This window comes from Oncorhynchus kisutch, unplaced genomic scaffold (assembly GCF_002021735.2).
Source record: "Oncorhynchus kisutch isolate 150728-3 unplaced genomic scaffold, Okis_V2 Okis04b-Okis11a_hom, whole genome shotgun sequence".
NCBI classification, from domain to species: Eukaryota; Metazoa; Chordata; class Actinopteri; order Salmoniformes; family Salmonidae; genus Oncorhynchus; species Oncorhynchus kisutch.
The window spans coordinates 1,100,105-1,116,887 of NW_022261981.1; the positions used below are offsets into that span (position 1 = coordinate 1,100,105).

The window sequence follows — 16,783 nt, forward strand, 5'->3', positions numbered from 1 at the left end:
CCAAACCCGGATGTCACTGGCCCAATTGTGCACCGCCCTAATCATAGCCAGATGTTATACAGCCTGGATTCAAACCAGGGACTCTTGCACTGAGATGCAGGGCCTTAGATCGCTCTGCCGCTCGGGAGCCTAATCATGTAAACATTAACATCATTTGGAAGTCTTTGTTGCAAACAGTAATAACCTCACAATGTTGACATACAAACTCAAGAGTTCCACTACAGTGAGTATCAGTAGAGTGGTTAAACAGCAGTGAGTATCAGTAGAGTGGTTAAACAGTGAGTATCAGTAGAGTGGTTAAACAACAGTGAATATCAGTAGAGTGGTTAAACAGCAGTGAGTATCAGTAGAGTGGTTAAACAGTGAGTATCAGTAGAGTGGTTAAACAGTGAGTATCAGTAGAGTGGTTAAACAACAGTGAGTATCAGTAGAGTAGTTAAACAACAGAGTGGTTAAACTACAGTGAGTATCAGTAGAGTGGTTAAACTACAGTGAGTATCAGTAGAGTGGTTAAACTACAGTGAGTATCAGTAGAGTGGTTAAACTACAGTGAGTATCAGTAGAGTGGTTAAACTACAGTGAGTATCAGTAGAGTGGTTAAACTACAGTGAGTATCAGTAGAGTGGTTAAACAACAGTGAGTATCAGTAGACTGGTTAAACAACAGTGAGTATCAGTAGAGTGGTTAAACAGTGAGTATCAGTAGAGTGGTTAAACAACAGTGAGTATCAGTAGAGTGGTTAAACAACAGTGAGTATCAGTAGAGTGGTTAAACAGTGAGTATCAGTAGAGTGGTTAAACAACAGTGAGTATCAGTAGAGTAGTTAAACAACAGAGTGGTTAAACTACAGTGAGTATCAGTAGAGTGGTTAAACTACAGTGAGTATCAGTAGAGTGGTTAAACAGTGAGTATCAGTAGAGTGGTTAAACAGTGAGTATCAGTAGAGTGGTTAAACAGCAGTGAGTATCAGTAGAGTGGTTAAACAGCAGTGAGTATCAGTAGAGTGGTTAAACAGTGAGTATCAGTAGAGTGGTTAAACAGTGAGTATCAGTAGAGTGGTTAAACAGTGAGTATCAGTAGAGTGGTTAAACAGTGAGTATCAGTAGAGTGGTTAAACAGTGAGTATCAGTAGAGTGGTTAAACAGTGAGTATCAGTAGAGTGGTTAAACAGTGAGTATCAGTAGAGTGGTTAAACAACAGTGAGTATCAGTAGAGTGGTTAAACAGTGAGTATCAGTAGAGTGGTTAAACAGTGAGTATCAGTAGAGTGGTTAAACAGTGAGTATCAGTAGAGTGGTTAAACAGTGAGTATCAGTAGAGTGGTTAAACTACAGTGAGTAGCAGTAGAGTGGTTAAACTACAGTGAGTATCAGTAGAGTGGTTAAACAGTGAGTATCAGTAGAGTGGTTAAACAGTGAGTATCAGTAGAGTGGTTAAACAGTGAGTATCAGTAGAGTGGTTAAACAGTGAGTATCAGTAGAGTGGTTAAACAGCAGTGAGTATCAGTAGAGTGGTTAAACAGTGAGTATCAGTAGAGTGGTTAAACAACAGTGAATATCAGTAGAGTGGTTAAACAGCAGTGAGTATCAGTAGAGTGGTTAAACAGTGAGTATCAGTAGAGTGGTTAAACAGTGAGTATCAGTAGAGTGGTTAAACAACAGTGAGTATCAGTAGAGTAGTTAAACAACAGAGTGGTTAAACTACAGTGAGTATCAGTAGAGTGGTTAAACTACAGTGAGTATCAGTAGAGTGGTTAAACTACAGTGAGTATCAGTAGAGTGGTTAAACTACAGTGAGTATCAGTAGAGTGGTTAAACTACAGTGAGTATCAGTAGAGTGGTTAAACTACAGTGAGTATCAGTAGAGTGGTTAAACAACAGTGAGTATCAGTAGACTGGTTAAACAATAGTGAGTATCAGTAGAGTGGTTAAACAGTGAGTATCAGTAGAGTGGTTAAACAACAGTGAGTATCAGTAGAGTGGTTAAACAGTGAGTATCAGTAGAGTGGTTAAACAACAGTGAGTATCAGTAGAGTAGTTAAACAACAGAGTGGTTAAACTACAGTGAGTATCAGTAGAGTGGTTACAGTAGAGTAGTTAAACAACAGAGTGGTTAAACTACAGTGAGTATCAGTAGAGTGGTTAAACTACAGTGAGTATCAGTAGAGTGGTTAAACTACAGTGAGTATCAGTAGAGTGGTTAAACAACAGTGAGTATCAGTAGAGTAGTTAAACAACAGAGTGGTTAAACTACAGTGAGTATCAGTAGAGTGGTTAAACTACAGTGAGTATCAGTAGAGTGGTTAAACTACAGTGAGTATCAGTAGAGTGGTTAAACTACAGTGAGTATCAGTAGAGTGGTTAAACAGTGAGTATCAGTAGAGTGGTTAAACAGTGAGTATCAGTAGAGTGGTTAAACAGTGAGTATCAGTAGAGTGGTTAAACAGTGAGTATCAGTAGAGTGGTTAAACAACAGTTTGTATCAGTAGAGTGGTTAAACAACAGTTTGTATCAGTAGAGTGGTTAAACAACAGTGAGTATCAGTAGAGTGGTTAAACAGTGAGTATCAGTAGAGTGGTTAAACAACAGTGAGTATCAGTAGAGTGGTTAAACAACAGTGAGTATCAGTAGTGTGGTTAAACAGTGAGTATCAGTAGAGTGGTTAAACAACAGTGAGTATCAGTAGAGTGGTTAAACAACAGTTAGTATCAGTAGAGTGGTTAAACAACAGTGAGTATCAGTAGAGTGGTTAAACAACAGTGAGTATCAGTAGAGTGGTTAAACAGTGAGTATCAGTAGAGTGGTTAAACTACAGTGAGTATCAGTAGAGTGGTTAAACAGCTACTGTGGTTGAGTAAAGTTTGCCAACAACACTCCACTTGCCAACAAGATAAATAGACATGTAATGTACCACAGTGTGTCTGTTGTTGATTAAAGCATGTTAAAGTGCATGAATTGCCTGTATGTACAGGTATGTCTCTTCCAATACAACATATAAACACAACCTGCATTGTGAGTCGTGTGTTTGAGTAAAGCAGTTAAAGCGCATGCAGTACAACATGGAATCTTACCGCATTGTGTGTCTGTGTCTGTCCAACCAGGATGAGGAGGTTGGAGGAGATGATTGACAGGCAGAAGTTGATTAGGATGATGGACCGCTCAGACCGTATATATCTGGAATAACGGGAAGTACTGGATCAACAAATGAAAAATGACAATCAACACAACACCACAACAATCACCAATCAACATTCTTCCATTAATTAATACTAGGCCAGTACTACCAGGCCATTACTACCAGGACATTACTACCAGGCCACTACTACTAGGCAGCTACTACCAGGCCATTACTACCAGGCCATTACTACCAGGCCACTACTACTAGGCCATTACTACTACGCCCTTACTACCAGGCAGCTACTACCAGGCCATTACTACCAGGCCATTACTACCAGGCCATTACTACCAGGCCACTACTACTAGGCCACTACTACTAGGCCACTACTACTAGGCCATTACTACTAAGCCACTACTACTAGGCCACTACTACTAGGCCACTACTACTAGGACATTACTACTAGGCCATTACTACTAGGCCTAAATAAAGGGATATTTGGCACCAATTTGGTGACCAAGTCATGTGATAGTGTAGGATACTCACACGGATATGAATCAGAAATACACAAACAATGTTATGTATGTTTGTTATGTCTGTATATTAAGGATATTTAATGAATCATACAGGTTTACTATTAAAAGCTGGTTATTGCTGTATTATCATTCCCTGTTATGGCCATCCGTACGGCCAGTTAGCATATTGCATAGACATACAAATCAAATCAAATCAAATGATATTTGTCACATGTGCCGAATACAACAGGTGAAATGCTTACTTACAAGCCCTTCAATTTTTTTAATAAGAGTTAAGAAAAATATTGACTAAATAAACTAAAGTAAAAAATAAAAGAGCAACAATAAAATAAAATAGTGAGGCTATATACTACATGACCAGAAGTATGTGGACACCTGCTCGTTCAACATCTTATTCCAAATTCATGGGCATTAATATGTAGTTGGTCCCAGCTTTGCTGCTATAACAGCCTCCATTCTTATAGGAAGGCTTTCCACTAGATGTTGGAATTTTGCTCTGTGCAGGCCAGTCAAGTTCTTCCACACCGATCTCGACAAACCACTTCTGTATGGACCTCGCTTTGTGCACGGGCCTTCCCCAAACTGTTGCCACAAAGTTGGAAGCATAGAATCATCTAGAATGTAATTTTATGCTGTAGTGTTAAGATTTTCCTTCACTGGAACTAAGGGACCGAGCCCGAACCATGAAAAACAGCCCCAGACCATTATTCCTCCTCCACCAAACTTTACAGTTGGCACTATGCATTGTGGCAGGAAGCATTCTCCTAGCATCCGCCAAACCCAGATGTGTCCATCAGACTGCCAGATGGTGAAGCTTGATTCATCACTCAAGAGAAAGCATTTCCACTGCTCCAGATTTTTACGCACTACGTGCTTCATCACTCATCAGTCCCATTCTTTGAGTTTGTGTGGCCTACCACTTTGCGGCTGAGCCGCTGTTGCTCCTAGACATTTCCACGTCACAATAACAGCACTTACAGTTGACTGGGGCAGCTCTAGCAGGGCAGAAATTTGACGAACTGACTTGGAAAAGTAGCATCCTATGACGGTGCCACTTTTTGAGTCACTGAGCTCTTCAGTAAGGCCATTCTACTGCCAATGTGTGTCTATGAAAATTGCATGGCTGTGTGCTAGACATCTAGTCTAGCACACAGCCATGCTTATACACCTGTCAGCAACGTGTGTGGCTGAACTAGCCGAATCCACTAATTTGAAGGTGGAGTCCACATACTTTTGTATATATAGTTTACATCAATTCATATATTCATATGAATATATATTCATATATTCATATTCACCATGTCAACATGGTTTTACAGTGTATACATCACTGGTTGTATTGTACTCACCTCCATAGAATAGCATAGACCACTAGCAACAGGATCAAGGCGAGACAGGACAGACCACAACCAATGATCAAAGTCACAGAGGGGACCGCTGAGTACTCCATGGTCTGTAGGAGACAGAGACAGAAGGAAGTAGATATTACACCTGCTTTGTGTTGGTGCTACAGCTTCAGACACACGAATCAAAACACTTTTAATAGTTGCTTTGGGTGTTAAAATATCAGCCACAGGGCCTCCAGAGTTGTGCAGCGGTCTAAGGCACTGCACCGTATTGCATCGGGTTTCGATCCCAGGATGTGTCACTGCCGGCAGTGGCCGGGAAACCCATGAGGCGGCGCACAATTGGCCCAGCGTCGTCCGGGTTAGGGGAGGGTTTGGCCCAGCGTCGTCCGGGTTAGGGGAGGGTTTGGCCGGCCGGGATTTCCTTGTCCCATCACGATCTAGTGACTCCTTGTGGCAGGCCGGGCGCCTGCAAGATGACTTTGGTCGCCAGCTGGACAGTGTTTTCTCCGACACATTGGTGCGGCTGGCTTCCGGGTTAAGCGAGCAGTGTGTCAAGAAGCAGTGCGCCTTGGCAGGGTTGTGTTTTTTCGGGGGATGCATGGCTCTCGACCTTTGCCTCTCATGAGTCCGTAGGGGAGATGCAGCGATGGGACAAGACTAACTACCAATTGGATATCACGATAAAGGGGTAAAAGTACCAAAAAATTTACAAAATGATCAGCCACTGACTGGAAAATAGACCAATCAGTTGATGTTATTAAATCTTAAACCAGGAATAGAACTGCAGTCTTTCTTCATCCTGAGTTTGGTGATTAATGGCATCTAAAAAATCTGTTGCTTTCTTAACTAACCATTCATCTCAAGATCGTGATTGCAGTGTCTACTCTACGTCTGAAAAGAAAATAAAATCCCTAATAAAACGACCCATTCCCCATACATCTCTACTCTACAGTGTAATCATATTTCCCTGTATTAATCAGATATTCATGAATATTGAATCAAGAGAGAAAAAAGAGGGTCCCTATTAAGAAAAGAGACCATTTTCACTGATTGACATTGAGGATGGTCTAAAAGAGACAGAGGCTATGTGACAGAATTACATAGAGACTCCACAGAATAGAGCATAGAATTACCACTAGTGTAAATTACTTCAGTAAAACTACTTGAAGGTACTATTTAAGTCATTTTTGGGGGGTATCTGTACTTTACTATTTATTTATTTTGACAACTTTTACTTTTACTTCACTACATTCCTAAAGAAATATGTACTTTTTACTCCATACATTTTCCCTGACACCCAAAGGTACTAGTTACATTTTGAATGCTTAGCAGGACAGGAGCATGGTCCAATCCACGTACTTATCAAGAGAACATCCCTGGACATCCCTACTGCCTCTGATCTGGCAGACTTACTAAACAGAGAACATCCCTGGTCATCCCTACTGCCTCTGATCTGGCAGACTTACTAAACAGAGAACATCCCTGGTCATCCCTACTGCCTCTGATCTGGAGGACTCACTAAACAGAGAACATCCCTGGTCATCCCTACTGCCTCTGATCTGGCAGACTTACTAAACAGAGAACATCCCTGGTCATCCCTACTGCCTCTGATCTGGCAGACTTACTAAACAGAGAACATCCCTGGTCATCCCTACTGCCTCTGATCTGGCAGACATACTAAACAGAGAACATCCCTGGTCATCCCTACTGCCTCTGTTCTGGCAGACTTACTAAACAGAGAACATCCCTGGTCATCCCTACTGCCTCTGTTCTGGCAGACTTACTAAACAGAGAACATCCCTGGTCATCCCTACTGCCTCTGATCTGGCAGACTTACTAAACAGAGAACATCCCTGGTCATCCCTACTGCCTCTGTTCTGGCAGACTTACTAAACAGAGAACATCCCTGGTCATCCCTACTGCCTCTGATCTGGCAGACTCACTAAACAGAGAACATCCCTGGTCATCCCTACTGCCTCTGTTCTGGCAGACTTACTAACAGAGAACATCCCTGGTCATCCCTACTGCCTCTGATCTGGCAGACTTACTAAACAGAGAACATCCCTGGCCATCCCTACTGCCTCTGATCTGGCAGACTCACTAAACAGAGAACATCCCTGGTCATCCCTACTGCCTCTGATCTGGCAGACTCACTAAACAGAGAACATCCCTGGCCATCCCTACTGCCTCTGATCTGGCAGACTCACTAAACAGAGAACATCCCTGGTCATCCCTACTGCCTCTGATCTGGCAGACTCACTAAACAGAGAACATCCCTGGTCATCCCTACTGCCTCTGATCTGGCAGACTTACTAAACAGAGAACATCCCTGGTCATCCCTACTGCCTCTGTTCTGGCAGACTTACTAAACAGAGAACATCCCTGGTCATCCCTACTGCCTCTGATCTGGCAGACTCACTAAACAGAGAACATCCCTGGTCATCCCTACTGCCTCTGATCTGGCAGACTTACTAAACAGAGAACATCCCTGGTCATCCCTACTGCCTCTGATCTGGCAGACTTACTAAACAGAGAACATCCCTGGTCATCCCTACTGCCTCTGATCTGGCAGACTCACTAAACAGAGAACATCCCTGGTCATCCCTACTGCCTCTGATCTGGCAGACTTACTAAACAGAGAACATCCCTGGTCATCCCTACTGCCTCTGATCTGGCAGAGTCACTAAACAGAGAACATCCCTGGTCATCCCTACTGCCTCTGATCTGGCAGACTTACTAAACAGAGAACATCCCTGGTCATCCCTACTGCCTCTGATCTGGCAGACTCACTAAACAGAGAACATCCCTGGTCATCCCTACTGCCTCTGATCTGGCAGACTTACTAAACAGAGAACATCCCTGGTCATCCCTACTGCCTCTGATCTGGCAGACTCACTAAACAGAGAACATCCCTGGTCATCCCTACTGCCTCTGATCTGGCAGACTCACTAAACAGAGAACATCCCTGGTCATCCCTACTGCCTCTGATCTGGCAGACTCACTAAACAGAGAACATCCTGGTCCTCCCTACTGCCTCTGATCTGGCAGACTTACTAAATACAAATGCTTTGTTTGTCAGTTCTATCTGCATGTTGTACCCCTGGCTATCTGTACATGTAAAAAAACAAGAAAACTGTGCCATCTGGTTTCCTTAATATTAGCAATTTGAAATGATTTATACTTTTACTTTTGATACTTAAGTATATTTAAAACCAAATACTTTTAGACTTTTCCTCAAGTAGTATTTGACTAGGTGACTTTCACTTTTACTTGAGTAATTCTATATTAAGGTATCTTTTACTCAAGTATGGCAATTGGGTACTTTTCCCACCACTGAGAATTACACACACACTCCATAGAATAGTGCTTAGAATTACATACAGAAGTCATTTATAAGATTGCAATGAGTAGGAGCCTCTCCTAACGTAATAAAGCTGACAATCTACCAATGCCAACCAAATAAGATCCATGTTTATTTAATCTACTGTTACTGCCTCTTAATTAACACCTTTCCCAGGATTCCACTTGATATAGGTTGTATCCCAAATGACACCCTATTCCCTATTTATTTACCTACTTTTGACCAGGGCCCATAGGGCTATGGTCAAAAGTTGTGCACTAAATAGGGAATAGGGTGCCATTTGGGATGCCGCCATAGCTTCTCTTTCCCAGCCCCCTCCCACAGACCACCAGTCATTGTGACATGGGCAGGGCAAGGCACTGAGTTATTAACCTGGTGCACTGCTGCTAGAGAGGAACACAATGCTATCATTCCCACAGATCACACTTTTCTCTATTCCAGTCACAACATTTGAGTAATGGTGGAACTGCTGAGCAACAGATCTGATTTCACACGTGACAGTCAGTCGTGAGGGCCCGATCCCTCATCCTTTTTTATTTTCCTCTTATAACATAATGTTGCAAATCACTGGCACTGTTAACTGTTACACAAATGAATAACAAACAGGAACGTAAGACTAGCTATTATTTGAAATAAAAAAACGGAATATGACATTAGAACTAGATCTAATTAGACCTAGTTCATTATGTGACGCTAATCTTTTGTAAGATAACATGACACTTCTCATTGAACTCCTTTATCTATACTTGTAATATTTGAATATGAATTGATGAGCAGAGCCAATACACAACCTGTAGGCTAAAGTCAGTCAACAACATGCACTGGCCTGTGTAACCACACACACACACACACACACACACACCAAAGCCAGTCAAGCTCACCAATGCAGAGCATTATCAAAATCATCTAGACAGCACATCCAGACTGAGATTCATCAAAAGAGACTCACCTTCACCTATAGGCTACACTAACTGAGATAAAGACCCCTGATTATGGGGAAACAAACACATCGATTGAAATTCCAACCAAAGCAAAGCAATGAAGCACATTCTAGCACCCTCCTCTGCATTAATCCATAAATGAATAGAACAAAAATCCCACTACTTACTATTTCTCTTGGTTGCTGTGCCAAAATGGCGAAGGTAGATACACGATCACATAAGCATTTTGTATGGGATGCATCGGTTAGTACGGTTTTACATCCTTTACTCGACCAGGTTCCCCAAGAATCGTTCCTGCAAGAAGAAGAGATGCGATCGTTTCATTAATTCCAGCGCTCTCTCACTTTCACAAGGATTGGACAAATCTGAACGAATGAAACCTTTAATAGTGTAACATTGAATCTGTTTTAACTAATAACGGAAATCTCAATGCGAATAGGGAAGTGGTATCAACACGCAATTTCGCCAGGCTACAAAAAGCATTTAGCTCGACCGGGAGAAGGAAAAAAAAAGGTTGAGAGAGGGAGAGAGAGGGAGAGAAAGGAGGGGACGAAGGGAGCTGTCCAAACGTGGGTGGTTCTGATTGATTCAATTGCTCTATAGGCTGTTAAACGCAACAATTGCTTTCAAAAACCTTAGGCTACATATCCATTTTTCTGCGTTTTTCTAGACAAACTATCATCTTTACCGCTATGTCTTTAGGCGAGAGCCTATTGAGCGCGTCTGGGTTATCTTCCGGAACGATTTTGTTGTTCTCTTTTCTTCCGTTCTCAATGCTTAGGCTATTATTATTACTAGGCTACTGTCGCTTTCTTTTTCGGTTGATCTGTTTTCCTCAACTATTTTAATTAGCGGGTTTTTTTTATGCTTCCTACGGGAACATTTCACCCTGGAAACCGTGGACAGCCTGAGACTGATACTCCGTTTCTCTCTGCTGCTGCAACAGCGGCTGGGGGAGGTTGGCTCACAGGTTACAAAATAGGGATATATTTTCCTAGGATTGATATTTTCCTATATCTGTTGCGCTCTTTCTCATTTGTTCAAGGCATGTAAAACATTTCCGAACGCAAGCATTGGTATTGTTCAACGTAGGCAAAACCGTTCAGGAAAAAGGATTGCATAACCAATGGTACTCCACCCCACGGAAACAGCGCGGATGGTAGCTGCCCGTTTCCCGTTCTCCCCCTCCTCATAGCAGGTAAAATGATAGAGAGGAGAGGAAAGGAAAGCACGTTTCCTCTATTTACTGCCAGTAGCCTAAATCTCCCTCTCACTACGAACCTTCACAAAGAATGTCAGGACAAGAACTCGCACATAAGTCCTTAAGATAGTGTCCCATGTGAAATACATTCTGTTTGGTATTATTTTATGAAAAATAAAAAACACCTAGATGTGTGCAGTCTTTTATAAACATCCTTCAATGTATAGGCTGAAAAGTAAATGATTCACCCAGCAACAACTATTTAATGAGAAAGGAACGCGGCAAGTAAATTAAATCACTCACTTCATCCCCTCACACACACACACACACACACACACACACACACACACACACACACACACACACACACACACACACACACACACACACACACACACACACACACACACACACACACGCACACGCACGCACACACACGCACACACACACACACACACAGACACACACACACCAGGGCAGTGGACGCAGACCTTTGAGGGGGCAGGTGCTCAAAATGAAAAATCTACTTTCTTAATTAATATTCATAACTCGAAATTCATAATATACTAACTGTCTCTATAGCATTGGCCTATTTATAGCACATTCTTCAGTTATTGTAAGCAAGTTAATGCCAGTGATTCCTAGTAGTAGGTTACTAACTAATCTCGTCCATCTGCCAGCTCTCTTGCTGTCAAACAAACAATTCGAGCCTGGAGACGACTTTAGCTACTAACTAGAGACAGATGTGTGAAATATGGAAAAGAGTGGCTATTAGCTGATCATAGCGAATTATGATGTAAATCTACTGGTTAGCTAGCTAGCTAGTTAGCTATGCTGTCAATACTTTTTTTCATGATTTAAGTTTGTTCTGCTGGCGACATCTCCATCTTACTAACAAACACTCGAATTGCCCCCTTTTCTGTTCATAACAGAGAGAGACAAAAGTAGCCTACCAGTATTCAAACTCACCGCCTGTAACCAGCACAGCGCACTACACGCACAGAGATGAGATGAGTGCGAGCTTGAGGGCGGGGACGGGTATAATTGCCCATATTGAAGATTCATTAAATGAGCTGTTTTGATGTGCAATTCGTTACATTTAAAATATATATATGTACATGTGGAAACCAGCTTTTCACAATGAAGACATATAGGATGCACTCAACAGGTTGTCAAGTCATCTCTATGGAGGATAGGCCTACTCATAACTGAGTAAAGAACAGTTAGTGTTTAAATGTAAACTGTTTCAGTTCATGTTTAAACGTAAATTGATTCAGTAATGTTTTAATGTAAACTGATTCAGTAATGTTTTATTGTAAACTGATTCAGTTCATGTTTAAACGTAAATTGATTCAGTAATGTTTATTGTAAACTGATTCAGTTCATGTTTAAACGTAAATTGATTCAGTAATGTTTTAATGTAAACTGATTCAGTAATGTTTTAATGTAAACTGATTCAATAATGTTTTAATGTAAACTGATTCAGTAATGTTTTAATGTAAACTGATTCAGTAATGTTTAAATGTAAACTGATTCAGTAATGTTTTATTGTAAACTGATTCAGTTCATGTTTAAACGTAAATTGATTCAGTCATGTTTTAATGTAAACTGATTCAGTAATGTTTAAATGTAAACGGATTCAGTAATGTTTTAATGTAAACTGATTCAATAATGTTTTAATGTAAACTGATTCAGTAATGTTTTAATGTAAACTGATTCAGTAATGTTTTAATGTAAACTGATTCAATAATGTTTTAATGTAAACTGATTCAGTAATGTTTTAATGTAAACTGATTCATTTCATATTTAAATGTAAACTAATTCAGTAATGTTTAATGCAAACTGATTCAGTTAGTGTTTTAATGTAAACTGATTCAGTTAATGTTTTAATGTAAACTGATTCAGTTAATGTTTTAATGTAAACTGATTCAGTTAGTGTTTTAATGTAAACTGATTCAGTTAGTGTTTTAATGTAAACTGATTCAGTTAATGTTTTAATGTAAACTGATTCAGTTAATGTTTTAATGTAAACTGATTCAGTTAGTGTTTTAATGTAAACTGATTCAGTTAGTGTTTTAATGTAAACTGATTCAGTTCATGTTTTAATGTAAACTGATTCAGTTAATGTTTTAATGTAAACTGATTCAGTTAGTGTTTTAATGTAAACTGATTCAGTTAGTGTTTTAATGTAAACTGATTCAGTTAGTGTTTTAATGTAAACTGATTCAGTTAGTGTTTTAATGTAAACTGATTCAGTTAGTGTTTTAATGTAAACTGATTCAGTGAGTGTTTAATGTAAACTGATTCAGTTAGTGTTTTAATGTAAACTGATTCAGTTAGTGTTTTTAATGTAAACTGATTCAGTTAGTGTTTAATGTAAACTGATTCAGTTAGTGTTTTAATGTAAACTGATTCAGTTAGTGTAGGAGAGTGGGAGCAGATTCATCTGCATAATATGGCCAACAGTATGCAAATAGCTGTGCACTGACCCACACATTATTGTGATACAGTCAAACCATCATTATTTTACTAATATAATTAATTCAGATGTTATGGCTCAGCTGTCCCTATAGATCAACCAGTCAGATGGGGAAATATTACACGAGGTCATCATGAATGTGTTGGTAAGTCCTTGCTGACATCAAGGTTGTCCATGACTCTTTCTCAAATGACTCCTAACATGACCCAGGGTAACACTAGTCATGACTGTAAGGGGTAGAAGACGTCTCCCAAATGACTCCTAACATGACCCAGGGTAACACTAGTAATGACTGTAAGGGGTAGAAGACGCCTCCCAAATGACTCCTAACATGACCCAGGGTAACACTAGTCATGACTGTAAGGGGTAGAAGACGTCTCCCAAATGACTCCTAACATGACCCAGGGTAACACTAGTCATGACTGTAAGGGGTAGAAGACGCCTCCCAAATGGCTCCTAACATGACCCATGGTAACACTAGTCATGACTGTAAGGGGTAGAAGACGCCTCCCAAATGGCATCCTATTCCCTATGTGCACTATATAGGGAATAGAGTGGCATTTAGGACAAAGTCGTGTACTCAGACACTGAAGGGGTGTAGAGAAATGTACTTTGGGTACCACTTTACTTTATCTATAATGCTTTGTAACTTGTTACAGGCCTGTATAAGCCTGTATGATGTCTTACAAGGCTTATAACATGTAAAATAACATACCATGTCCACGTTCTGCATGGATGTATAGGGGGATTGTATAGGAGTATTCATGTACCCTGAATAATGCAATTGCATCATACAAGAGTACAACTCTCTTTTTAATGTGAGTCAATTACAGCTGTGAATGAATCAAAGACGGCCCACATAAACATTTTTGAAAATGTCTGTGGCCCAGTTTGATCCCCCTTGAAATTCATACACTACTGAATGTTCTCGTCTAATACTGTATGAGAACGTATTCAAGCTGATATCTTTCTGCTCCACATCCTGGAAGTCCTACTAGTCTGGCAACAATCACTAACCAAGACACAGGACACAGTCACAAACCGTTGTAATTCACTACTTTTCACCAGGGTCCCCATAGGGCTGTGGTCAAAAGTAGTGCACTATATAGGGAATAGGGTGCCATTTGGGATACAGCCACAAACCGTTGTAATTCACTACTTTTCACCAGGGTCCCCATAGGGCTGTGGTCAAAAGTAGTGCACTATATAGGGAATAGAGTGCCACTTGGGATACAGTCAAAGAGATATCAAATCCTTTTAATCAGGTATTTAGCAGTAACATTGCACAAGGTCTCCTCACTTAAGGTTGCTAACACAGGAGTACATTTGAGATGGCTGACACTGTCATCACGCTTTACAGCTTCCACTTATGGCCCAAATAGAGAAATTGGCTAAGTGTGTCCAAAGTCATTTGTCCTGTACTTAACATCCAGGAGACACAACTCTGCTGGTGCTAATTATATTTGGCTAGTCCAATGATATTTTGACATGTAATTAGTCTTTCCTCTCACCTCAAAACATGAGTCTGAGGTGAGAGAGAAGAGGAGGTGGAGGAGGAGAGGAGGAGGAGAGAGGAGAGGAGGTGGAGAGGGAGTAGGAGGAGGGAGAGAGAGGAGGAGGAGGAGAGAGGAGGAGGAGGGAGAGAGGAGAGGAAATGGAGAAGGAAAATGAGGAGGGGAGGAGGAGGAGAGGAGGAGGAGGACGAGGAGGAGAGGAGGGAGGAGGAGAGAGGAGGAGGAGAGGAGGAGGAGGAGGGAGGAGAGAGGGAGGAGGAGAGAGGAGGAGGAGGAGGAGAGGAGGGGAGAGGAGGAGGAGGAGGAGGAGAGGAGGAGGGAGAGAGGAGGAGGAGGAGAGGGAGAAGAGGAGGAGGAGAGGGGGAGGAGAGGAGGGAGGAGGAGGAGAGAAGGAGGAGGGAGGAGAGAGGAGGAGGAGAGGAGGAGAAGGAGGAGAGAGGAGAGAGGAGGAGGAGGGAGAGGAGGAGGAGGAGGAGAGAGAGGAGAGGAAATGGAGAAGAAGAGGAGGAGCAGCAGGGAGAAGGAGTTATGTTAGGGGTATATCACTTAGATAGGGGATGAGCAGTCTGCTTCTGTTTTCAGAGCACATAGTAAACTATACAGATGGCATACGTACGTACAGTACATACCATTTAGCAGATAGGCCTAGAGTAAGTGACTATAATGTTTTATATTTCAATATTCACTATAACGCGTGACTGGTGAACGCTGCTGGGTGTGAATGTGGTGTAGGGGAATTAAGGGGGAAATGTAAGACAAGTTGCTGAGGTGGAAACCATAAAGTATAAACTTTAGAGGGAGGAAACTCCACACCATCAAGGGTCCTACGTTCATGTCTGTTAACTCTGATCACTGTGGCTGAGGTGAGAGCCTCAGCGGGAAGCGAGGACCTTAAACTCCCATCTGATTCTGGTTTTCTATTCAGTGGGTCTTTCTTAATTTAATTTAATGAGAACGTCCAAAGCCTAGCACTATACCTCAGATAACCCTTCATGGGTGGTAGACTGTAACAAGTTACACTATACCTCAGATAACCCTTAATGGGTGGTAGACTGTAACAAGTTACACTATACCTCAGATAACCCTTAATGGGTGGTAGACTGTAACAAGTTACACTATACCTCAGATAACCCTTAATGGGTGGTAGACTGTAACAAGTTACACTATACCTCAGATAACCCTTAATGGGTGGTAGACTGTAACAAGTTACACTATACCTCAGATAACCCTTAATGGGTGGTAGACTGTAACAAGTTACACTATACCTCAGATAACCCTTAATGGGTGGTAGACTGTAACAAGTTACACTATACCTCAGATAACCCTTCATGGGTGGTAGACTGTAACAAGTTACACTATACCTCAGATAACCCTCCATGAGTGGTAGACTGTAACAAGTTACACTATACCTCAATAACCCTTCATGGGTGGTAGACTGTAACAAGTCACACTATACCTCAGATAACCCTTCATGGGTGGTAGACTGTAACAAGTTACACTATATGTCAGATAACCCTTCATGGGTGGTAGACTGTAACAAGTCACACTATACCTCAGATAACCCTTCATGGGTGGTAGACTGTAACCGTTGCACCTCAGATAACCTTCATGGGTGGTAGACTGTAACAAGTTACACTATACCTCAGATAACCCTTCATGGGTGGTAGACTGTAACAAAGTTACACTATATCTCAGCTAACAATACTTTACCCCAGGATACCCATTATGGGTGGTAACTATAGAAACAATGTGGATTAATTCAAGTCAGGGGAATTTAGTGAAACAAAGTTTGGATCCTGAGGGGCGCAGGGTCTAAGGCACTGCATTGCAGTGCTAGAGGCATCACTACAGACCCGGGCTCGATCCCGGGTCTGAAAAGTGTCAGCCGATTTGCAACCCACCGCCCTGTTTCCATGTCGGTGTGTTGCACTTACATTCAGTCCAGTATGAATCACATGAATATGAAGGCATCCATGTATGAAAGTGTGTGTTCCTTGTTTAAATGTATGTAGTTCTGTTCCTCTGATGTTCTGGTCTATTCATGTTCTGTATTCTGTCATGTTTCCTGTTTTGTCTGGACCCCTGGAAGAGTAGCTGCTGCTTTAGCACTAGCTAATAGGGATCCTAATAAATACTAAATACATAATAATGAACATAGTGGACATACAGATGTAGGATCTTAATTTAACCAGTTTGCTAGAGGTTGAAAATAATCCTGCAGCAACAGGAAATTAGAATTTTTATGTGGATTATAATGAATGAATATTTGGAGGTGCTGACTAATAGATG

The 16,783-nt window shown here is 41.3% G+C and overlaps 1 protein-coding gene across 1 annotated transcript in view; it reads right to left on the bottom strand.

The window, feature by feature from the left end:
• The window catches only part of adgrb3 (adhesion G protein-coupled receptor B3), a 396,998-nt gene that overhangs the window by 85,162 nt on the left and 295,053 nt on the right, over positions 1-16,783 (bottom strand). Inside the window, 3 exon segments of the mRNA XM_031813016.1 lie at positions 3,070-3,172; positions 4,999-5,102; positions 9,468-9,594. Coding sequence (XP_031668876.1) covers positions 3,070-3,172; positions 4,999-5,102; positions 9,468-9,594 — 334 coding nt within the window.